General features: G+C 42.9%; 5 protein-coding genes across 45 annotated transcripts; 3 read left to right on the top strand and 2 right to left on the bottom strand.

Annotated features, from left to right (window-relative positions):
* The first annotated feature begins 794 nt into the window (after nucleotides 1–794).
* Nucleotides 795–8,622, top strand: LOC120647695 (serine/arginine-rich splicing factor SR30-like). Its single transcript, XM_039924558.1, has 13 exons — nucleotides 795–878; nucleotides 1,224–1,289; nucleotides 1,472–1,546; nucleotides 1,654–1,759; nucleotides 1,841–1,887; nucleotides 1,957–2,014; nucleotides 2,209–2,258; nucleotides 2,436–2,492; nucleotides 2,597–2,685; nucleotides 2,759–2,794; nucleotides 7,952–7,985; nucleotides 8,061–8,126; nucleotides 8,205–8,622. Exons 1-13 carry the CDS (start codon nucleotides 795–797, stop codon nucleotides 8,217–8,219), a joined length of 783 nt encoding a protein of 260 aa, XP_039780492.1. The 3' UTR covers nucleotides 8,220–8,622.
* On the bottom strand, nucleotides 3,126–7,690 carry LOC120650059. Of its 40 annotated transcripts, none has more exons than XR_005665468.1 (8): nucleotides 7,014–7,662; nucleotides 6,568–6,646; nucleotides 6,346–6,462; nucleotides 6,090–6,237; nucleotides 5,821–5,905; nucleotides 5,413–5,527; nucleotides 4,517–4,769; nucleotides 3,126–3,511 (listed from the first exon to the last, which is right to left on the bottom strand). XR_005665468.1 is itself a non-coding variant. In XM_039927038.1 (7 exons), the coding sequence occupies exons 1-6, from the start codon at nucleotides 7,290–7,292 to the stop codon at nucleotides 5,858–5,860; spliced, it is 732 nt and encodes a 243-aa protein (XP_039782972.1). In that variant the 5' UTR covers nucleotides 7,293–7,690; the 3' UTR covers nucleotides 4,390–5,533; nucleotides 5,820–5,857. The 40 variants fall into 40 exon arrangements, 23 of the variants coding, with proteins under 23 accessions (XP_039782972.1, XP_039782975.1, XP_039782976.1 ...); XR_005665454.1 differs by lacking the exon at nucleotides 6,090–6,237 and adding an exon at nucleotides 6,884–6,937 and having other exon boundaries at nucleotides 3,492–3,511; nucleotides 4,517–4,754; nucleotides 5,258–5,527; nucleotides 7,014–7,674; XR_005665455.1 differs by lacking the exon at nucleotides 3,126–3,511 and adding an exon at nucleotides 6,884–6,937 and having other exon boundaries at nucleotides 4,390–4,769; nucleotides 5,413–5,533; nucleotides 5,820–5,905; nucleotides 6,090–6,256; nucleotides 7,014–7,679.
* A 560-nt stretch (nucleotides 8,623–9,182) lies between the features above and the next one.
* On the top strand, nucleotides 9,183–10,767 carry LOC120650058 (30S ribosomal protein S13, chloroplastic-like). Its single transcript, XM_039927024.1, has 3 exons — nucleotides 9,183–9,372; nucleotides 9,903–10,142; nucleotides 10,408–10,767. The coding sequence occupies exons 1-3, from the start codon at nucleotides 9,274–9,276 to the stop codon at nucleotides 10,582–10,584; spliced, it is 516 nt and encodes a 171-aa protein (XP_039782958.1). The 5' UTR covers nucleotides 9,183–9,273; the 3' UTR covers nucleotides 10,585–10,767.
* Nucleotides 10,768–11,655: 888 nt separating this feature from the next.
* On the top strand, nucleotides 11,656–14,058 carry LOC120650057 (probable plastid-lipid-associated protein 4, chloroplastic). The gene is made up of 6 exons (XM_039927023.1): nucleotides 11,656–12,131; nucleotides 12,232–12,345; nucleotides 12,494–12,592; nucleotides 13,097–13,171; nucleotides 13,518–13,585; nucleotides 13,774–14,058. The coding sequence occupies exons 1-6, from the start codon at nucleotides 11,772–11,774 to the stop codon at nucleotides 13,844–13,846; spliced, it is 789 nt and encodes a 262-aa protein (XP_039782957.1). The 5' UTR covers nucleotides 11,656–11,771; the 3' UTR covers nucleotides 13,847–14,058.
* Nucleotides 14,059–14,221: 163 nt separating this feature from the next.
* LOC120650056 (histone-lysine N-methyltransferase ASHR1-like) lies at nucleotides 14,222–19,017 on the bottom strand. Of its 2 annotated transcripts, none has more exons than XM_039927020.1 (14): nucleotides 18,823–19,017; nucleotides 18,437–18,582; nucleotides 18,151–18,285; nucleotides 17,816–17,870; nucleotides 17,617–17,735; nucleotides 17,388–17,476; nucleotides 17,205–17,286; nucleotides 16,979–17,077; nucleotides 16,800–16,878; nucleotides 16,504–16,623; nucleotides 16,272–16,387; nucleotides 16,007–16,076; nucleotides 15,024–15,087; nucleotides 14,222–14,639 (listed from the first exon to the last, which is right to left on the bottom strand). In XM_039927020.1, exons 1-14 carry the CDS (start codon nucleotides 18,995–18,997, stop codon nucleotides 14,459–14,461), a joined length of 1,530 nt encoding a protein of 509 aa, XP_039782954.1. In that variant the 5' UTR covers nucleotides 18,998–19,017; the 3' UTR covers nucleotides 14,222–14,458. The 2 variants fall into 2 exon arrangements, with proteins under 2 accessions (XP_039782954.1, XP_039782955.1); XM_039927021.1 differs by having other exon boundaries at nucleotides 16,272–16,378; nucleotides 18,823–19,016.
* Between the last annotated feature and the right edge of the window lie 1,817 nt (nucleotides 19,018–20,834).

Genomic DNA, 20,834 nt, shown 5'->3' with positions numbered 1-20,834 from the left:
CAAGCCTCCAATCTCACATCCCCGTGGCGCTGCGCCGCTGTTCTCCCACAGCATTGCTCTTCTCCTGCGCCGCCGCTGTTCTCCAGGCCCGACCCAACTTCGCCTCCTTCAGATGCCACCAGATCGGAGTAAGAGACAGGCTAGGGAGGCAGGATCTGAAAGGAGAGAGGCCAATTTATTTGGGGGATGGAGAGATCGGCATGGAATTTGTTTCCTCAGCTCGTAGCGCTCGTCAGCGGAGAGAAAGAGGAAAGAGGAACGAGAGAGGCAAGGGGAACGAGGGGTTTCTGGATCCATCGCGCGAAAGAAACGGCTTGGGCAATTATTTTTACTTCCGTGGGCCCTCCTTTTACAGATAGCGTCGGTGCCGATATTTTAACACACTGCTACTTGGGAGGAGTGACTCCAAATTTTGATGGTGGGGTCCAATTTTTTTGGGCACCACTACCACACTGCGGAGGGCCTAAGACATCATCACCCAATCTGCATATCTGAATCTCATGATAAATTGTTGATTCCACTTCTGATCAGCTGCGCTTCCTTGAGGTCTTAAGATTATCGCTATGGCCTATGTTGAGTTCATTCCTTTGAAGGAGTACCCAAGTGTTTAGTTCTCATTGTTACTTGGTCCATGTTGTGGCTGTATATATCATTGTGGCGTACTTGAGAGCTTTGATCTCATTATGTTTTATTTATTGCTGAACAGTATATCCCATGCTACCTTTGTACAACCTTAGCGACAACTGCCTTGTTCATTTATCCTGTGAGCGCCTAACTTCTGCATTTATCCTGACATGGCTATATGGCATTACTCCATCTCACTTGACATTCCTGCAACTGCAATCATGCTAAAGTTCAGAATTGGAGGTGATTCTTTTGTAATTTCGATGCAATCGATCTTTGTTGGCAACATATCATATAGCCAGTAAAAAAACTTGATCTGCGGGGAGAAGACAGCCCCCACGGTATTGTATTACTCCTGCGGGGAGTAAGAACCAAGACCTTCTCACACAGATCAACCTTTGAACTCCTGCCCATAGTGGTCCGTCGTCTGTGAGAAAGGTCGGATCCTAACTGTGATTGGATATGGGACAAGTGAGGGGATTTGTTAAACTGGACCTTAGTATATTTGTTGAATCTTGTATGACAATACACCTTTTGCTTCCTTCAAAGAACTCGTCTTTGAGTTGTCTTAATTTTTCCTTGAATGTATGATTGTGCAGTATGGTCGAATTTTGGATATTGACCTGAAGATACCTCCAAGACCTCCTGGATACGCTTTCGTTGAGGTGAAGATGTTTTGCTTTGGTCTTACTTCTAAATTTAGAACAACAGCTCTATTAATCTTTTTCATTTTATAATCTATTTTAGATCATGTTTTGACCATTAAAAATCCAAAGCTATCTAGCATATGAAATTTCATTCTGATGCAAACAAACATCTGGTTAACAAAAATATGGTGCTTTTGTAGTTTGAGGACCTACGTGACGCTGATGACGCAATTTATGGGCGTGATGGGTATAACTTTGATGACTACAGGTTGCGGGTATGTAGTCTAAGATATGTGTTTCATTTATTGAGTCATTTTCCCTGAAGAGGAGTCTGGTTTGGTTTTTCTTGCGCTTATGTGCTGAAAATGTGTTTTCTACTCAGGTTGAATTAGCTCATGGTGGAAGAGGTCAGTCTTACTCTTATGATCGTTCTAGCAGCTATAGCAGCACACGCCGTGGAGGTGTTTCTAGGCGCTCTGATTACCGTGGTTGGTACTTCTGTCTTCTGAGAAAGTTTACTTATAGCTCCTTACAGAGATTCTCATGGTTACATTTTCTGAACCATACAGTTATGATCACGGGTTTACCTTCATCAGTATCGTGGCAAGATCTGAAGGTACTGCCTTTGTAACTAACTTCTGCTTGTAATTTTTGCTGGAAAGAACTTCAATTTATTACATTTCAGGACCACATGCGGCGCGCTGGTGATGTTTGTTTCTCTGATGTATACCGTGAGGCCGGAGGTTAGTAGTTTGAGCACTCCTAAATTTTATGTTGTTTCATTGCAGCATAAGGTCGTAAATGTGATCACTAATTTTTTATATCATGTGGCCTTAATTATTGCTTCATTGTCCCTCTAAAATAGGAAATCTTCAGGTTCTGTTCTGAATTTCCACATATTGATGACATTTGTTTCTTCTTCTTTCTTGTGCTGCAGAAACTATTGGAATTGTGGATTATACAAACTATGAAGACATGAAATATGCGGTGAGTTTTGCATGTCTTTTACTCATTGCTTTCAATATGATCTTTAACTTGTATCATTTATTCCTTTTTATAGGGTCTGTCCGACTTTTGAAAAGAATGCTCTAATTAAATGTGTGTTCTTTCCTGTGTCATTTGGCATGCTTTACTCTTATGCATTTTTCTCTTTCCATCTTGCAGATCAGGAAGCTTGATGACTCACTGTTCAGGAATGCATTTTCTAGGGCGTATATCAGAGTATGTCCTCTTGTTTTCCTCAATTTAGTTTTAGAAATTGCTAAGATGCCTGGCATGATATCTATTTGATTATGAAACTATGTTGATTTGTTATTCTATTATAGTTGAGGGAGTATGATGCTAGATCACGAAGCAGAAGCCGTAGCCGCTCATACTCGAGAAGCCCCGGTTACAGCAGGAGCAGGAGTCCGAAGTACGTATACGTGCTCACAAATTCGACATCCAAGTTTGTTTGCACCTATTCTTATTTGTTGTTTCTTACTTAGATCTGTTTCTCGGTCACCATCACCTGTGGATGAAAGGTATGTGAATATATATTGATGGGAAATGTGCATTTGTGAAATTGTAACTGCTTGGGTTGAATCTGCATGTTATGCCTGGAAATTTATTGTTAGAAGGAACATGATACTTAGTACTTACTCATCAATTAAATGGTGAAAGCAATCAGATCTTGTTCTTTGTCATCTTCAACATGTGGTGTGGACATGCAGTACACCTATGGTGCTAAAAAATAAGGAAGCCTCACTTTATGTAGGCATGCCATAATTTTGTGAACTAGCCCGAAGCGAGGCACATTTATTATTGTAAAACTTATTTGTTTCCTACCATATGGTGCACGTTCCACAAACAAAAAGCCTTCTAGAACCTCGAGCCTGCCGTGCATTATACAAGCTTCCACATGTGCAGGTCTACACTTTCAAGCACCTTCTAGATCATGCTCCTTGAAAATTTTAAGCTTTCTCTACCACAAACTTATATATAAATCTTGCAATGCTGAAGTGGGGAGTGTTGATCCTTCAAAAGCATGCCAAGTTGGAGGGAAATGGCCTAGAGTAGACAAGGATAGGGTAACCAGAATTTTAGCTTCTTTTAAAACTATTTTTTTCTGGTCACTTCTGCTGCTGTATCAACCAGTCATCTCTCTAACGTGGCGGCATCTCTTTTGTTTTTGTTTTTCTCATGGCGAAGCTTCAGTCCTCTCCTTATCAGCTTCATAAATCCCTAACCCAGAGTTTTTTCTGCATATTTAGCAAACAAATGTATACATATGTGGACCCAAATTATGTTTCCTACTTTATACTTTAAAAGTAAAAAAAATGGACTCTACATATGAAACTCACATATATTCACCATAGATTTTAATCAGAGCCTGCTGCATAAGAAACGGTTTCATTGTTTTTTTATCAAAGCTTGAAGAAAAACAAAGTTAGGTGCCAGAATTTTAATTTGATATATTTTGGAATGCTTACTGGCTTATAACACACATGATATGTTTTTCAGATGCACCAATTTCTCTTTAAATTAGCATGAGTTGAATTTACTCTGTGGTTAGTGATTACTGATTAAACATAAAGAGCTTGCTGGCCAACCTGCACTGCTCAAGGTTTGCTTTTGTTTTTCCTAGATCTGGCCATGCCGGTGATCTGGGGATTGCATTGATTGATTATTGGATGTATTGAGAATCGGAGTGGATGGTTTGGGACTTTGGATAGTAGAGCTGGATTGTGATGCATGTATGACAAGTGGGCTACAACCAGTCCTAGGAGCAAGATAGGACTGACAGTAAGGACATGTGGACCTCGTGGTGTGTTGAATATATTGTGCTTCAATTTCAATGGCTCAATATAAATGGACGTTAATTCACAAGTTTTTGTTCAATTGATATTGCCATCCTGGTAAAAATTTCGAAGTCTATATGGTGCTTCTTTCACACACAAAAGAAATTATATTTTTAAGTATTTTCTTGTCAATGTGCATTCTGAGTTTGCTCTAGCTCAAAAAAGTTGACATTTATAAGGAGACTAATTGAATGCCCGTGCGTTGCTACGGGTGATAAAAGATTTTTTTTTGTATGATACACAAATAAGCAATATATGAAGTCACATATATCATGATATACAAGAATGAAATTTTTGCAAGTTTGATGTGTAACCAGCTGGAGAAATAGTATTGATCATGCTCGATTCCATACATTCATCTATATCAATGAACATGCAGGAATTCAAGTAGTTTTGTGCCCATACCTTGCTACAGACGAAACAAATTCCCCAGTTAGCATTATTGTTAGCACTTCGGAGTTCTCTTTATTTCCTTTTCCACCGGAACAATAAGATGCCACTCTAATCCCCTTCATGCGGCTATCAAACTGCCTGAATGGAGCTCTGCCCGATGCCCGCCTGTTTGGACTTGTCCTGTTGGCTGTCGAACCAGAAGGACAAGCTGTCGAGCTGGCACGTCGAAGCTTGGAGAGGCAACGTGAGCCTACAATGCATTGAACTATTGACAGATGAATTAGACCGCACATTCATTGAGATATTTGGTTAATGAAAACTGATGTTTGCCTTGCCCAGAAAGATAGGAACAATATATGATTTGATCATGAAACTCTAAGGGCACACAACGCATTAACTTCAAGAAATAATTGAGGATCACAGAAAGAGGAAAAAGAAACCAAAGGTTCACCTGACAATTTAGTTTCTGAAAGTTTTGAACAATTGTATCAGACAATGTTCTCAAACTGCTTGTTTGTTGTTTTCAAATATTAGAGATTCTCTTAGCCCAAAAAAATAAGAGGAAAGTGGAAATACAATTCTACATATTCTCAAAGGATTTAGCATTTATTTTGCTTTGCAACTGATCTAACACTATTCAGTGTAGGCAAATAATACATTACATTTACCATGAAAATACTGAGCTTGTCTATCGATATCTAAAACTCAAAAGAATCGTGCTTAAAAAGCATCCAGATAAACAGAGTGACTGACCTTATCCTTGACAAGCTCTATCTACTTGAAATATGTTTCCAGATGTGAGTTGTAGGTTCTAATAACTCATTGACAAGCTCTTGCTTCTATTCAAACATGGATGTAACTATATTATCAAAAAAAAGGGATGGCTCAACACCAACAGAACTCCAAACCTTATAGCAGATCAAGTGCAATAGAACTTTGGACCGGCTCCAATTCCCAGAAACTCTTTCATTCACATCAACCATAGCAAGGTAAAATCCATTGCCATATGCAACCATTTCTTTCCTATATAGATGGTCGCAAAAAAAAAAACTCATTAGTAGGCCATATTTATCAACATTATTTTCTGGCCAATAGTCAATATCAGTAGCATACAAAAATCAAGGTATACTATGTTGCACTTCAAAAACAGTTGCATGTTGCATAAAAAATATACCATCAGTCTGCAACTTCAGCTAACTCATATAACTCGAAAAATGTACAGAATAAAAAAAGCATCATAGTGAGCCGAATGCCTCCTGCAGAAAATCTTCTGCAGTGACTGTCCCAAAATAGCACCAGGTAGCAAATGAGTATACCTATATAGTGTATTTGAAGTAGTTTTTTCATTTCTCTTCATAGAAACAACACTTGTCCCAAAAGAGCACCAGGATATTTGCATTGCTGTGCAGAAAAACAACAGTTCTCCAATTCAGTTTAGCAATTGGTACAGAATATCCTAGTTTTCAATGAATATCTCAAATTAATCTATAGAGGAAAAAATTATACAAACCACAATCTGAAACTGAAGGATTATTTTGTTCTTTCAACAAGCTAATGTCAAAGAGATCAATATGATAACACGAACCGACTGAGATTTGTTAGTTGCACACTCATCTTGTGTTAGAGAAGTGAACCACAACTCATGAACAAGGAAAAATTCCATCTCATCACTTGACACCTCTCTGATATCATCCTCTTTTCCTACCTTGTTTATGACCTCCTTTATCTCATCCCTGGAAGTCCACAGTGCTACTAAACATGTGATACACCTTTTTACAAATTATGACACAGAAAAATATTACCGGAGAATAGTATCCTATTATAAGCATTAAATCGAACACCTGGTGGGTAGACTGTGACATTGGAGACCAGGAGGATGGTGTTACGGGGAATCTTCACTCTAGCAACTGCACACCAATTCCGGCAACAAACGTGGTGTGCATTCAGTAATCTACACGCTAAAGGAGAGGATGCAAGAGGTTACATTAGGAATGCTCGTGCTTGAACAGAGATGCAAGACTGTGGCGGGTTAGAGGGAATTGCAGGCTAATAAAATTACTCACGAGTTCTTGACCTTGCCCATCTTGTCCTTGCTGCAGCGGCAGCAGTTGGGCTCGCGCCACTTCGTCTTCTCTGACGGATCTGAAGGACAAAACAAATCGGAAAGAGGAAGCTGGTAAAGGGAGATAAGGGAGAGAAGCAAATAGAAGGGAAGTGCACGAGATATGAAGGGGACAATAACTTATATATTCACTCAAGCTAGGTAACATGACATCCTCTTGGTGTTTTGATATTTCAAGAGACCAATCAATACCCAAACTAATTTGATTATATCACCTCTCATCGACTGAGTTTGTACTCAAGGAGCAAATTCATAACCTCTCTGGAGCCATTTGGTGACCACTGCAAGGGTGGAGAGGCGTCCCCGCTTGGCTGACAAATCAAATCCGGCACGACTCACCAAGGGCAAGAGGAAGAAGCATCAACAAGGAAATCGAGGCAGACTCACCAAAGGGAACGGGCGGGACGAGCAGCCACCGGGCGAAGTCGAGGTGCAGTGGAGGGTGAGGCGCTGGTGCGGCGCAGTGGAGCGTGAGGGCGCCGGAGGGGAGGGAGGCGTCCTGCCCCGGTCAGCCAAGCAGAGGCGGCGGCAGCGCGCCGTCGAGCACGCGATCCGGTGAGGGCGCGGAAGGCGCGGTGGGCGGGACCGAGCGGCGACGCGAAGTCGGCGAGGAGGCGCGGCTGTCATGCCGGACTGGGGCGAGGTGACGTCGGAGCAGAGCGCCATGACGGCCTCGGCGCGCGCGGGTCGGCGGAGCGAGGAGGGACGCACGGGTCGGCTCGCCGTATCTCAGGTCAAGGGCCGCCACACCGGGTCTCCAGCGGGCCGGCGTGAGCGTGGGGCCGAGGAGCGCAGGCCGGCGGAGCATCGGCGCCGAGAAGAGCTGGCGGAGGAGGAGGAGCGCGCGGGTCAGCTCGCCGTGTCCCAGGTCAAGGGCCGCCGGTGCGAGAGTGGGGCGGCGGAGCGCTCGGCGCCGAGGAGAGCTGGCGGAGGAGGGTCGCAAGAGCGGGGCTGCAGAGCGAGAGCGTGGCGGAGGAACCGTCGAAAGGCGTGGGGGGGCGGACCGGGAAGGAGGGACCGAGGGAGACGGGGATGCCGGGTTTTTTTTTTAGCGTGGGCAGACTCGGGGGGGGGAGCGGATTCAGCCGAGAGGTAAACAGAACTTCGTTTTTTTAGGTAGTAGGAGATATGATAAACCTTGCTTAGTTTGCCTATTTGCAGTTTCAGTTATGACCTTATTACCTGATTGGGAGCATAAACTCCAAAAATAGTGAACCAATTCATTGAAACCTCTTTATGCGTATTTCAAATGATAGCAGTTTTTGTATCTCATTGCTACTAACACATCATTAAGTAATGAATTTTGTTTCTGGAACCTTCTGCAGATCGCTATCAAGATCCCGATCCCCTGTCTCTTCTGTAAGTATTCCAAGCTTAACTATGCTACATCGTGAAAATGGTTTGTTCAGTGCAGTTCATTCAACTCTTTTGCAGCCTTCTCGTGGAAGATCTGCAAGCAGAAGCCCGAGGAGCAGATGTGCATCCCGTTCTCGTTCTCCTGTAATGTCATACTTAAAAAAAATCTCTTATCGCGTTGCTAGGAACTTCCATGCTAATCTAATCTGTACTTAATGGCAGGTGAGATCTGATTGAGCTAGGGAACCCTTGAGGTGGTGAGCAACTATAACCAGAGAGAGAAGGGACTTGAGAACATGCACTACCATCACAATGGTCTGAATGATTCTGTCGTTGCCACTGCACCCCCTCATTTGGGAGGTTTCATCTTATTTAGTATTCAATAATTACATTATATTGCTAAAGAGAGCCTTATTATGCCTACCGTAGTGGTGTAAACTGAACTTTTGTGTACTGGGTTCCTGGCACTCAGTTTTCATCCACTCTCTGGTAGCCTGTTTTACATCTGACACTTTTACGCCTCTTTCAATTGGTCGCTTGTAAGCATAGTTGAGTGGTCCCTGTACTCGGTTATTTGGTTGCTGTGTCCTGAGATATTATTAGAATGCTTTGTACTCATTTATTTGGTTTCTGTGTGCTACTGATATATTAGTAGCATGGTTCAGAATTGATCTTTGGAACGTGTAGCGTCATCGTGCAACTTCGACCAGATTTACCTGAATTCTGCTAGTTTTGTTCCTTCAAGTGATTGCATTTCTCGGCCCTCGCTGCCAAACCCTGAAAAGAAGATTTGGGTCCGAGGTATTGGTGGCCTTAATACACAGATACATTCATGTCTTCTGCTAAGTTACTAGTGTGTCAGAACTCTGATAGTCTTTTGGATGACCCTAGGCATGACATTTCAGCGATAATGGAATGTTGAGCAGTGACGCCCTAGCTTGCCTCCTCAGGAACGCGTAGTAATAGGGGAAACGCATGAAACTTTTCAATGTAATAATGTTAAGATAAAACACAGGAAACACACAAAAATTTGGAAGAGTTTTAAGAGGTGGAACTTAGACCTGAGCCGCCCACGTCCACTGCAGGGCCAGATCAGGATAATGAGTCGGTATGGACCTTTTCCAGACCAAAATAAGCCTCTCTGGTAAGGCCCACCAGGCCCGCGTTAGGAGCAGCCTGCACAACCTTATCGTCTTCCCCCTCGGCCCCGGGTTTTTCTATCCGAGAGACCGAGACAGCAGCGCAGTGCGCACGCCCCTCACCCTAAGCGCGGCTCCGCAGGAGAGCGAAAATGGCGACCCTTTCCATGGTCTCCGTCCCCATCGCACCCTCCTCCCTTTCCCTCTCCACCCGGGGCCGCAGCTCCTCCGTATCCTTCCCCGCTCCCAAGGTTAGTGCCATCTTCTCCCACCACCCCGCCCTTCCCTCCCCGTCGCGACCGCCCGTCCTTGCTCTCCTCGTCACGACCGTTTGTGTGTGCTTGCGTTTGTACGTCTCCGTGCCCTTGAGACTTTGACCTTGTACTTGGAACGGAAGGGATTAATGAGGTAGGGTAGTTTTTTTTTTTTGCGGGTAATGAGGCAGGGTAGTATGGTGTGGCATTAGTCTGTAATTCTGCGTATGCTGCTTATGCGTGCAACTATATACTCGAGTCCGGAATTTTCGAAGAATTGTCTTCTGTAACTTGGGAATTCGTACCGCAATGGTAGGAATTGATGTTTATGTCCATTTAGGCATATGAATCCCCTGCCCCCCAAGCACAATGTCAACAATAATGCTACTATTTCATTGCACAGCAATGTGTTGATCATGTAATTGAGTTGTTCTTTGTTATTCTCGTTCTGATTAACCTTCGTACCTAGGCTCATGTTGGCGATTCTTTTGTGATTCTCATTCTTCTGTTTGTTGGGGATCTGACAGAAAGGAGGGATTGGTCACGGCGGCCTGCGGATTGAGTGCATCCGTATTGGTGGTGTTGAGATTCCAAACCACAAGAGGGTGGAGTACTCGCTGCAGTACATCCATGGCATTGGGCGGTCACGCTCCCGCCAGATCCTTTTGGACCTCAATTTCGACAACAAGATCACCAAGGACCTCTCTGAGGAGGAGGTCATCACACTCCGTAAGGAGGTCGGCAAGTACATGATTGAGGGAGACCTTGTAATGCCCTTGATCCCTTTGCTAATTCAATACTCTGCAGTTCTTTTTAGTAGTGTATGATTATTAGCAATTTCTATGATTACCCTAATTAGCTGACCAATGTTTCCTTGAGTTTGGAAGGTTAAAGTTCATTATGCATAACTGTATATTTCTTTTTCCTTTCGTTGGTCATATCTGACACTGAACTTTTACTTTATATTGATGTTGTCTTCCAAAGGAATTAAAATACCGAACACTGCTCCACTTTTCGTTGCATGCTTTACAGAAACGGTTCAATCGTGTGGCGATTGAGAGGTTGAAGGAGATTAGGTGCTACAGGGGCATCCGGCACAAGCTGGGGCTACCAGTTCGTGGCCAGAGGACAAAGAACAACTGCCGGACGCTCAAGGGAAAGAGGGCTTCAGTTGCCAAGAAGAAATCACCCTCCTCCCAGGAGGAATAAATCATTACCATGTATTTAAGTTCTGTTTGTTTTTTTGTGTAACGTCACTACTGCTGGGTGTTCCGTCTCGAGCTTTGATGCTGTCAGACAAATCAATGGGGATATGATCAGGTGCTGCAAATTCTATATCTGTGAAATAGCTGATATGAGCCAATGCTAAATGGAGGTTACTGTTTTGGTGTCTCTTTGGCCCTATTTAGTTCACACCCCGTAAACACAAAAACGCAAAATTTTACGAAGGAATTTTACTAATTTAAAGTACTAAATGAAGTCTATTTACAAAAATTTTGTATAAATGGGCTATAAATCGCGAGACGAATCTAATGAGGCTACTTAATCCCATGATTTGCAATAGTGATGCTACAATAATCATCCGCTAATTACTGATTAATCATAGATTAATTAGTATCATTAGATTCATCTCGCGATTTACAACACATTTGTGCAAAAAATTTTGTAAATAAACTTCATTTAGTACTTCAAATTAGCAAGATTCCGTCGCAAAATTTTTTTGCGTTTACACATCAAGGAACTAAACACGGCCTTTGATTCCTTTCTTGTGTGATGCACGGAGTTCAACCTGCACCTAGAGTTACTCCTTACTAGAGTGGGTGTTCTGAGAAAATTTCCCGTGTCAGGCTGCCACTTCGATTTCAACTGGAACAAGCTGAAACCGAGTATTGGTTGTATCTTTGCTGTTTGCTCTCATCTACCCCGTATACACTGTGAGATTGCAAGTTTGGATCTGTGGACCAGTGTGGTTCTATAGGAGCTCCGCACTTTTGTGACATTTGTTTAGCTCAAATGCTCAATTTTCATGAAAAACTGCGGTAGACTGCAACAAAATGCTATTCAGAGGAAAGCAAAAGGGCGACGATCATGTTCTGAAGCTATTCAGGTATGGCTGGCCAGTTGATCACTGAATTGTTTTCTTTCCCGTTGAAGATAATTCGAATTGTTAGATTGAGCACACCTGGACGAACCACCCCACCCCGGGCGCCCCCGCGGCACGCTCCCCGCCCCGGGCGCGGCCACGGCGGGGAGGAGGACAACCCCACCCCGCGCGCCGCGCGCTCTATCCACCACTCAAAAAACGCGCGACGCCTTCGTCGAGAAATCGCGGTCGCGCCCCCGCGACTCCCACCGCAAATCGCACGCAAAAATCCCACCCGCCGCCGCGCCGTGCCATGGCGCCCGCCTCGCTCCCGCTCTCCTTTCCGCGCGCGGCCGGCGCGCCTCTCCCGCCGCCAGCTATCCCCGGCAGCACCAGCGTCGCCGCCTGCCCCCACGTTGCCGCACCGTCGCGGGGCACCGGGCGGAGGAGAGGGCCGCGCGTCGCGCTCGCCGCGGCGCCGGCGGGGCGCCAGGACGGCCGGTGGAGGGCGGGCGTGTCGTCCTTCTCCTTCCTCCCGTCGTTCTTCACGGGGAATAAAGGGGAGAAGGACGCCGAGAAGGCGGTGAGGCTCAAGGAGGGGCTCCTCGCCGCCATCGCGCCGCTCGACCGCGGCGCCGAGGCCACGCCCGAGGACAAGGAGCGCGTCGAGCAGGTGAGGGCATGGAGGCGAGCTGCACCTTGTTCTTTCTCTCGCCATGGCCCGTGCATTGATTAATGCATAGAGCTTGCTCTCGGGTTTGCCTTCCTTTCAGATTGTTCAGCAGCTGGAGGCGGTGAACCAGGTGAAGGAACCGCTCAAGTCCGATCTCCTCAACGGCAAATGGGAGCTTCTCTACACCACCTCCACAAGCATACTGCAACCACAGGTTCCTGTTCTTCTTTGTTTCTGATTTACTTTGTTTCTATACATTGCATAGAATACCTAGAAACCCTTCGTGATCAAATGCTCGTTTTCATTTTTTTAAAAAAGTTTCCCATGTTCAAATGTGAAGTTCTTGTCACTTGCTACTGCAGAGGCCAAAGTATCTGAGGCCATTTGGGAAGATTTACCAAGCAATCAACGCGGACACTTTGAGAGCCCAAAACATGGAAACCTGGCCTTACTTTAATCAGGTAATTTTTCACCAGAACTTGTTCCAGTGTACCTTCACTTTCAAGAGTGGCATTTGCAATTCCTTTCTTTGTTATGGAGCAAAGAATTCTAATTTAGGAACGAAAGGCTTTACTGCTTTCTTGTGGCATGTAGCTGAGCCTGAGATCTTTTTTATGTGTAATGGCCAAGCAATTCTGGCAAGTAGGCATTGGTCTGCTCGTCTTGACTCTTGATAAAGGAACATGTTAGTTGAAATATTGATTACAGTAGTGAGGTCTTAACTTGATCTGTAGAAAGGTGTCCATTCCCTTCTCGAAACACATTTTTTTCTTGTTTCAATGTACAACTTTATCCATGTTCATATATTTTTGCTGTTTGTGCAATCATGTCACATTATTGCCATATTGGATACATGGAATTGTGTGCTGTTATTGGTGATTTTAGTTTACTAGTTAGTACTCACTAATGCTTGTCGTTCTCTGGAGCATGGTGTTAGCGTGATGTACTAATATATGTTTTTACAGGTTACTGCCAACTTGGTACCTCTTAATCCTAGAAGAGTGGCAGTTCAGTTTGATTACTTCAAGATATTTAGTTTGGTAAGACATTTTAAACTTCAATTAGTTGTTTAGGTGATATACACCAGATAGTTTATACGCCACTCTTCTCTTTAGCTCATGCTCCAAATGTTATCTTTGTTTTAATTTTACCATAGTAATTCACTGGTGTATAGAGAACATTTAGTCATGCTAGGTAATACCACGATGTTAACATGTATATATTTCTATGCCATGATTTACTCCTTTATTTCCCATGCTATTTTGATTTACTTTTCGTGCTCTTAGTCACGGTCGATATTCTGTCCTCCAAATAGTTTTGAAACGGCATATTCAACCTCTAGCCTACAATATGCTTCACTAATGTTATTTTCTTCTCTCTGAGTAGATCTCAATCAAAGCGCCTGGAAGCGGTAAAGGTGAACTAGAAATTACTTATCTTGATGAAGAGCTCAGGTTAGCTTACTTTCCCCCTCCAAATGGCTTGTGATAAACCCACAATAATTGTTCCATTTCCTCATCCATTCTTCTCCATTATGGTTTTGCATTCTAATTGAACTGTCATTACTAAAACTGAAAACTAGTTAATGCTTGATAATTTGGCAATGACATTTACTAATTGGAAGGGACAACCTTGCTTGCAGGGTTTCAAGAGGAGACAAGGGAAATTTGTTTGTATTGAAGATGGTTGACCCAACATACAGAGTTCCATTGTAATAATGTTAAACGATAATACTTTTTGCAATGCAGTCCTTAAAAAATAGGAAAAAGTAAAATATGTCAGTATAGATTTAGGTGTCAGCTTTATGTGTAACATTCCCTGCGGTAACGTAATGCCTGTAAATATTAAAGATTCTACTTGTAATGTGGGAATCCCATTGGAACATGCCTCATGAAAACTAAAATATATCGATGCTTGGAAAAGTCTATTTAGTCCAACTTTATCCATCGGCTGAGAATATCAGCAGCTGCATTTGGGCTATCATAAAATGAGGCAAACTCTCACGCATAAAGCTCACAGATACAGGTGCTCCGTGCTCCTTCCTGCGGCATGTGAAAATATATTGTCCAACTTGGAACATGAAGAGACCATGGAGTTCAACTCGCCACATGCTGACAATAAAATCGAAAATCTGATCAATTTTACAACAGATGCTATTTCCCCATTTCCAACTGAATGAAGCTTGGAACGAGCTGGTCGCTATCCCAACAATGCTATTTGCATGCCTAGACATTCTCAGTCCTTGTATTTTTTGAACATTGTCTCAACGACAGCAGCATATTTTTTGATATTATATCTATTTTCCGTCATAGTTGGCCTGCAGTCCCTCATGAAAATTGCTCATCATGCCCAGGACCGGAGGATAGCCTAAAAGAAACTTCAGCCCTTGCTTCCTCTATCTTGCCAAAGAGCTCCTTCATGAACTGTGATTTTGTGCCATGTGTTATTCTAAGTATATCTGCGGCCTTGGTTAGAGATTTCAGAGCGTCCTCTGTGCACTCGAGCAGCCTACAATGGGAAAAGAGAAGTCTATATGTAAGCCTGTAACTCTAAATATCATGAGAATAACTGTTTAATACCATGACTATGAAGAAAGAATTATTGCAATTTTTTTTAAAAAGGGGAAACTATCATAGAACACTGCAAAAATGATTGAATGCTTGTGAACTTTTCATGATCAAAGGTTACAGATTCATGTCAACACCCTGCTAGGATTCTTTTAATGATCCTGTACTGTCTGTGTCAATCTAAGATCAGCTTTTGTCGAAATTAACAGTGTCCATTTTCGTAAAGAACAAGAGAGTAGTAGCCAAAGATTATAATGGATAAGGAACACTATATATGACGGTCTCTTATGTGCAAGAGAAATAGTTGAAGGCTATCAGGGCATACCATTCAAGCTTTCCGCAAGTATAGAATTGTAATCCGATCATTGGATGAAATGGTGGATAAACTCCTGATGGTTAGGTAAAAAACATTGGTCAGCATCATGCTTTATTGGAAATCCGAAAAAATATATCATATACTTTCTGGAAAGAGAAAAATCATTTTGTTTTCTACGTTTTTAGTTTTCCCACAAGACTATCCTTTCCAATTGGTAAGATCGTATAAGAGGTTTTACAGTTGTACAATTTTGCACTTCTGCTCACTTGCTGGTATATACCTTTCTACAAGCTGGAATGAGACTTGTGAACCATGGCCATTAGTGGTATCAAAGTCGACAGCTGAGCATCATAGATGATGACAACTGCTGATTTAATTTTATTTACCCTGATCAGCCTGCAGTACAGCAATGATGCGCCCCGAGTTCACCAGTAATGGTGAAATGACGCGCAGTTGTCCCATTTTCTGTAATTGTGTTACTACTCTCCTTGCCTTTTCCACCTTTTGATGGAAATTGCAGGGAACGCCCCTAATGTACATACTACTATGATGAATCAAGAAACAATTGCATATACCTTGGTCTGTTCCTAAAGCAAGCTCCCAGCGGTGCAAGGAGCACAGAATCAGTTCTCTACTGCTCAATTATTAGTTTATGAGGAAAACAGAAAGAGATAGATCGCCACATGGTACACTTTCTAAGTGATCCTAAATTCGCCACATTTTACTTTAAGCATGCATGTTTCTGCCTGACTAAATTTAAGACATAAAACAAAACACTAACAGATGTGATCAAACAAGAATTAAGTATAACAAAAGGGAAGGAGCCTTTATTTGAACATAACCATGTCTGATTTCTTACTGATTTGGTGGAGGTCTATCAAATAACAAATATGATTTATAAAATATGATAGATAAGTCAGAAGGAAAAAGTTCATGTGCGAAATAGTCTCACAGAGATATAATTTACTCTGAAAATACTAAAGCAGGCTTACTTTCATAAACAGGAATTGTTGATTTGCAATACGTCAATGCAGTCTGCCAATCTTGTAACTCCATGTATATCTGCACCAACAATTGGTATTAACAAGATGGTAGAACAGAGTTAAATGGATGGTCACTGTCAATAGCCCCTATCCTATAGACACAGCACTTTGAAATAGGGACCTATCTGATCTGATGTTAACAAATCCTATAAAGTAAGGTATAGCCCGGTTTGACCCAGCTTGGTTTGCGCACCTACAAGAGGTAGAAATATACCTTCAGCAGTGTTTCACGTGTGTGCAGCAAAGTGATTGAGAAAGCATGGTAGAGCTTCTGCTCTAACTGCTCAATTGTCTTGTAGATAGAACCTGCTTCAGTGGTATCTATTTTCCCTTATTAAGGTGAGTTTATTAGATGGAATAAATAGAGGAGATAATCATTTTGCAGCTGAGCTTTTTTTTTTTCTTGTTTCATGGGCACTTAATCATGGACAACAGGACAAGGATACTTCCTGACTTAAGAAGTGAAGATGCTTTATCTGATAGCAGTACAATTTCTCTTGTCATCTTTTTGACCTCTTCCTCATCTCTAGAAATGCTACATTTCTGGCATGTGTAAGCCTTTTCTCCTATAGAATCAGATACATACAGAATGTAAGATCTATGATGAATGAAACATATTCAAGAAAAAATGATGAATGAAACAAAATGAGTTATCCGACGTTAATATAAGAATATTTGGCTAATTTTCCGTTTCCTTCCCTGAGCAATTCGGTTAGTATTTTCCAGCTTAATTGCAACCAACCTGACTCAGGCAGCAGAAACCCATCACATGCTTGGTTCTTGCATCTATAACTCTCAAGTAGAGCATCGTCTTCAGAACCCTATATTGGGGAAGTTGTATAGAAGAAAGTTTTGAAGGTCAAGAGTTTGTTAATTTTCAATGGAAGAGATAGAAAATAGTGGGCATGCAAAATGAAAAACCTTGACACAGCGTGGGCATGTGCAGGTGAAGAAGTACTGCTTCAGATCATTCTGTCTCTTCTTAGTTACTGCTGCAGTCTCGATGTAGCTTATCGACACCTGACAACAGATACACAACTGACATTGTCCCGAAGGATAACAATGGCAAAGGGGGAAAACAGAACGAAAGCATGCTATGCAAGTTAAGCACAAAATGATCAGGACACAGGGTAAAGGTGTTCCTTACCTCTTCATCTTTCCCTATAGGTTGCAAAGCGCGAACATAAGCTGTCCGACCATCAAATGTCAGAACTGCATTTGGTACACAACTGGAAATGCCAAAACAAGGGGGGTGTAAAGGCAATATGGATTTATAAAGTGCTCAAATCTGACAAGATGCTAGAAGAAAACATAGAACTTAGCATACTACCTGTGGTTAATTATAGATATAACAGGGTACAATCCAGTCCCAAGAGGTCTAAGCTCAGAATCACATATTGTATGAGCATTGCAGGCAAACTGCACATTTGGGGCACACAATCAAGATGATGAGTACTCCCGAGCCCAATTTGAGTATCTGTATTCTCTAGCGGCTCTATGCTATCTTGAAGTGAGAGAAACTTATGATCATGATTATGGAACATTATGGTAGGATTTACCTTAGAAAAAGTATGTGCAATTTCCTTAAGATCAAGTTCAACCGAAGGAAGAATGAGGTCCACAAGATTGGCCATCTGAGCATAGAGTACAAGTTGATTTTCATCAACCTCCGATATATCTGTTCGTATTAGGTCAATCGAACAGTCATGTATCACAATTGTATCCATCATTAATCAAATGTATCACAGGACAGGATACGGGACTCCAAGGCATCCACTAGATAGTAGTTATCAATGCATGAAGATGGAATGACCTGGCAATACAAGTCATATCAAGTTAACAAAATATGACCGGTTACAGTGTACACAAATACAAAGATATATCATTCGCATGATAAGAGCAGGTTTTGGAAGAAAACACGAATTATCAGATACTTCTTTGATATTCAAAACATCACCGTGGCAAACAAAAAAGTATCATATAGGTACTACAATGAATTTGAAAATTGAATGACTATATGAGAAACCACTCATAGTGCGATGAAGTGCCTTAACTTCGGTCTAGAAAAAGGTAAGAACGAAACCAGTCAATACCTTCTCATTTTGCAATTTTCTTTTCAGTACCAGCCTCACCATCAAACGAATTGTGGGAGTAAGCATCTTTTTTCTGTCCTCCGTAAGCGCTGCCATCGCTCTACACTCGAGCTGATGTAGTTTCCATTCTACTTTCTGCACTAACAGCATTCCACAATGAAATAGAAAACATATCATCAAAAGCACTATATAACTACTAAAGGAACGTTCAATCATAAGCACAGAAGCATGAGGCTGCAAAAGCAATAGAAATGTAACCGCTGCAGAAAAAGACTAGAGCGAGCACCTGGCAATCGCTGCTGCAGTACCAAGTAACTCGGCAAACCGAGCACTTCCTCAGGTTGTCAGACGCGAAACAATGGTCGCAGCTTGATCCGACTAAAATCTTGTTGGATGTAGAAGCGTAAGGTTCTTGGCTGATAATGACTTCCCCTGCAACACATCGCAGGATTCCATCAGCACCGTGAAAGGCACTTAGAAACTCCGATGACAACAGCTTAGCAACCCATCAAACGAAATCAACGACGCGCCACCGCTCCATCGCACCAGAGTTAACGATGGGCGCCATTCGAGCATTTCATCGAGCAATTTGTGGGCAACACGCCACGCGCTTGGCGCGCAGCAGCAGAGCAACGGCGTCGGTTTCAGCTTAGAGAGGGCGCGTGGTTTAACCTGGGAAGAAGGTGCGGGAGGCAACGAGGCCCCGTCCCTTTCCGGGAATGGAGGCGACGGCGAGGCCGCGGCCGGCGAGCTCGCGCTGCAGCTGCTCCGCCCAATTCGCCATCCTCCCGCGCCCAGAACCAGAAGTTTCGCAAAGAAACAGGCGAGTGGTGTTCGACGTTATCATGGGCCGGCAATCCCAACCGAGTACACCAACCTTTCCAGGCCCAGCCCATAAAGCATGTTAGCTTCTAGGCTCTAGCTCAAGCCGCATTAGCCCAGGCCAGTCTTAATCTATAGTATCAAGTATAAGGATCGATAACTTTTAAAGTCATCTTCTACCAAAAAAAAAATCCTACCCACCTCTCATATTCCTCCTCACTGTCCCCACCTGTGAGGGCTCCAACCTTGAGGACCCGCCCGCCATACCCACCTGGTTCAAATTTTCGTGGGCTCTTTGATTGCTCCACTTGATTGACCAAAAAAAATCAAACACTTTCCATAGTACACGCATAGTACACGGCGGCAAAATCAAAAACTTTCCATAGTACACGCATAGTACACGGCGGCCCTTGATCCCCTTTGATTGCTCCACTTGATTGTCGATAGAAAAAACAAACACTTTCCATAGTACACGGCGGCCCTTGATCCCGTGGTTTGATTCACGAACCAGAATTCATCTTGATACACGGCGACGCAGGCACGGAGGCCGGGCATATCGGCCGCGCTGCCCTTGTAGCTAGCGGTCGCGGTCACGCAGAGCGGGGCTGGACGTCGGGGCGGCGCTGCTCGAAGCCCCAGACAGCGGAGCCGCCGGCGGCGATGTCATTGATGGATGGACGGGACTGTTGCGGTGGTATGCGCCGAAGACTACGTGATGAAGGTTCATCCGAACCAGAATTCGCAACGTGAGTACATCTTGCTGCCGATCTTTTTGCAAACTCTATCGTAATCTATACTATATGTTTAACAGTAATATATGACCCCAGCCCAATGGAACCTCGCCTTCCTCTTTCTGATGTCACGAACACGATTGATACACGTGTTGCAAAGAGAACCAGGACAACCACTACGAATACATCAGAAACAGGTTGTGTTAGTGTTACGTAAGTTTTGTGATTTGTTCTTAAACGATGATAGTGTTTTTCTGATATGACATTTTTTATATCAGCGATTTCCTCGTTGGAGCTGAGACGGCAATGGGACAGAGATAAGTATGCAAGGTTGACAGATGATCAAAAGGCTCAGAGAAACGCAAAGAGGAGGGAGAATTATGCTCGGAAGAAAGCCGGAATGAGTTGCCAGATTCCATCTACGCCGGTTGATTCAGGCGTTGGAACTGATGTTCCAGCATCAGGTGCGTGGCCTATATAACTAATAATATATTCATAGCATCAAGCATGAGTCTCAAATGATCTCAGAGATTTGTATCGGATAATTTGTCTATCCCGGCAGGATTGTCACAACTTGCTCCGAACCATGAAAATAAAGGAGATCTGATTCACAGAATTGTTTTGTCCCGACAAGTGCCTAACATGTTATATACGGATCACTGCAACGCTGATCCGTCGTTAACGGCTGTTCCAGCATCAGGTGCGTATCATATAAAACTAATGAAACATTAACTCCGTCGAACATGAGTCAGATGATCTGAGAGATTTGTATCAATGAATTTGTTTGTGCCGCCAGGATTGACGCAACTTTCTCGGATGCGTGAAAATGAAGAGGATTTTATTCACAGAATTGTTACGCCCCAACAAGTGCCTAATATGTTACGCACGGTTCAAGGCACCGATGACCCATTGTCAGGTGTGTAAATTGTATATCTCCAGTCTGGATCAAAAGGTCAAATATGTAATCAATTATTAATGGTGGTTTTATTTTGTCAGCCTCTAATGATAACAAGATGAATCCCAATTATGGTTACAATGCAATTTTTAATTCCAATGAAGCGCAGGTTTTCACACCAGATGATATTGGGAATAAAACTAAAAAATGTACAATAAGAGAGAATTGTACAGCTT

The sequence above is a fragment of the Panicum virgatum genome, chromosome 9K (assembly GCF_016808335.1).
Source record: "Panicum virgatum strain AP13 chromosome 9K, P.virgatum_v5, whole genome shotgun sequence".
In the NCBI taxonomy this organism is placed as follows: Eukaryota; Viridiplantae; Streptophyta; class Magnoliopsida; order Poales; family Poaceae; genus Panicum; species Panicum virgatum.
Note: the sequence above shows the minus strand (reverse complement) of the source record. Positions and strands in the feature narration are given on the sequence as shown.

Excerpts from the sequence above, each read along its gene's own strand:
- LOC120647695 (XM_039924558.1), top strand. The coding sequence starts at position 795 with ATGGCTATATGGCATTACTCCATCTCACTTGACATTCCTGCAACTGCA. Across the intron at positions 2,015-2,208 it reads TGTATACCGTGAGGCCGGAG|AAACTATTGGAATTGTGGAT; the intron begins GTTAGTAGTTTG and ends CTTGTGCTGCAG. Across the intron at positions 2,686-2,758 it reads AGCAGGAGCAGGAGTCCGAA|ATCTGTTTCTCGGTCACCAT; the intron begins GTACGTATACGT and ends TTTCTTACTTAG.
- LOC120650056 (XM_039927020.1), bottom strand. The coding sequence starts at position 18,997 with ATGATAACGTCGAACACCACTCGCCTGTTTCTTTGCGAAACTTCTGGT. Across the intron at positions 16,879-16,978 it reads CATGCCCACGCTGTGTCAAG|GGTTCTGAAGACGATGCTCT; the intron begins GTTTTTCATTTT and ends TCCCCAATATAG. Across the intron at positions 16,388-16,503 it reads TTCACTTCTTAAGTCAGGAA|GGAAAATAGATACCACTGAA; the intron begins GTATCCTTGTCC and ends CACCTTAATAAG.
- LOC120650057 (XM_039927023.1), top strand. The coding sequence starts at position 11,772 with ATGGCGCCCGCCTCGCTCCCGCTCTCCTTTCCGCGCGCGGCCGGCGCG. Across the intron at positions 12,132-12,231 it reads ACAAGGAGCGCGTCGAGCAG|ATTGTTCAGCAGCTGGAGGC; the intron begins GTGAGGGCATGG and ends CCTTCCTTTCAG. Across the intron at positions 13,172-13,517 it reads ACTTCAAGATATTTAGTTTG|ATCTCAATCAAAGCGCCTGG; the intron begins GTAAGACATTTT and ends CTCTCTGAGTAG.
- LOC120650058 (XM_039927024.1), top strand. The coding sequence starts at position 9,274 with ATGGCGACCCTTTCCATGGTCTCCGTCCCCATCGCACCCTCCTCCCTT. Across the intron at positions 9,373-9,902 it reads TATCCTTCCCCGCTCCCAAG|AAAGGAGGGATTGGTCACGG; the intron begins GTTAGTGCCATC and ends GGGATCTGACAG. Across the intron at positions 10,143-10,407 it reads ACATGATTGAGGGAGACCTT|AAACGGTTCAATCGTGTGGC; the intron begins GTAATGCCCTTG and ends CATGCTTTACAG.
- LOC120650059 (XM_039927025.1), bottom strand. The coding sequence starts at position 7,292 with ATGGCGCTCTGCTCCGACGTCACCTCGCCCCAGTCCGGCATGACAGCC. Across the intron at positions 6,647-6,883 it reads CACCAAATGGCTCCAGAGAG|ATCCGTCAGAGAAGACGAAG; the intron begins GTTATGAATTTG and ends TTTGTCCTTCAG. Across the intron at positions 4,755-5,412 it reads TGCACTTGATCTGCTATAAG|GCTCACGTTGCCTCTCCAAG; the intron begins GTTTGGAGTTCT and ends AATGCATTGTAG.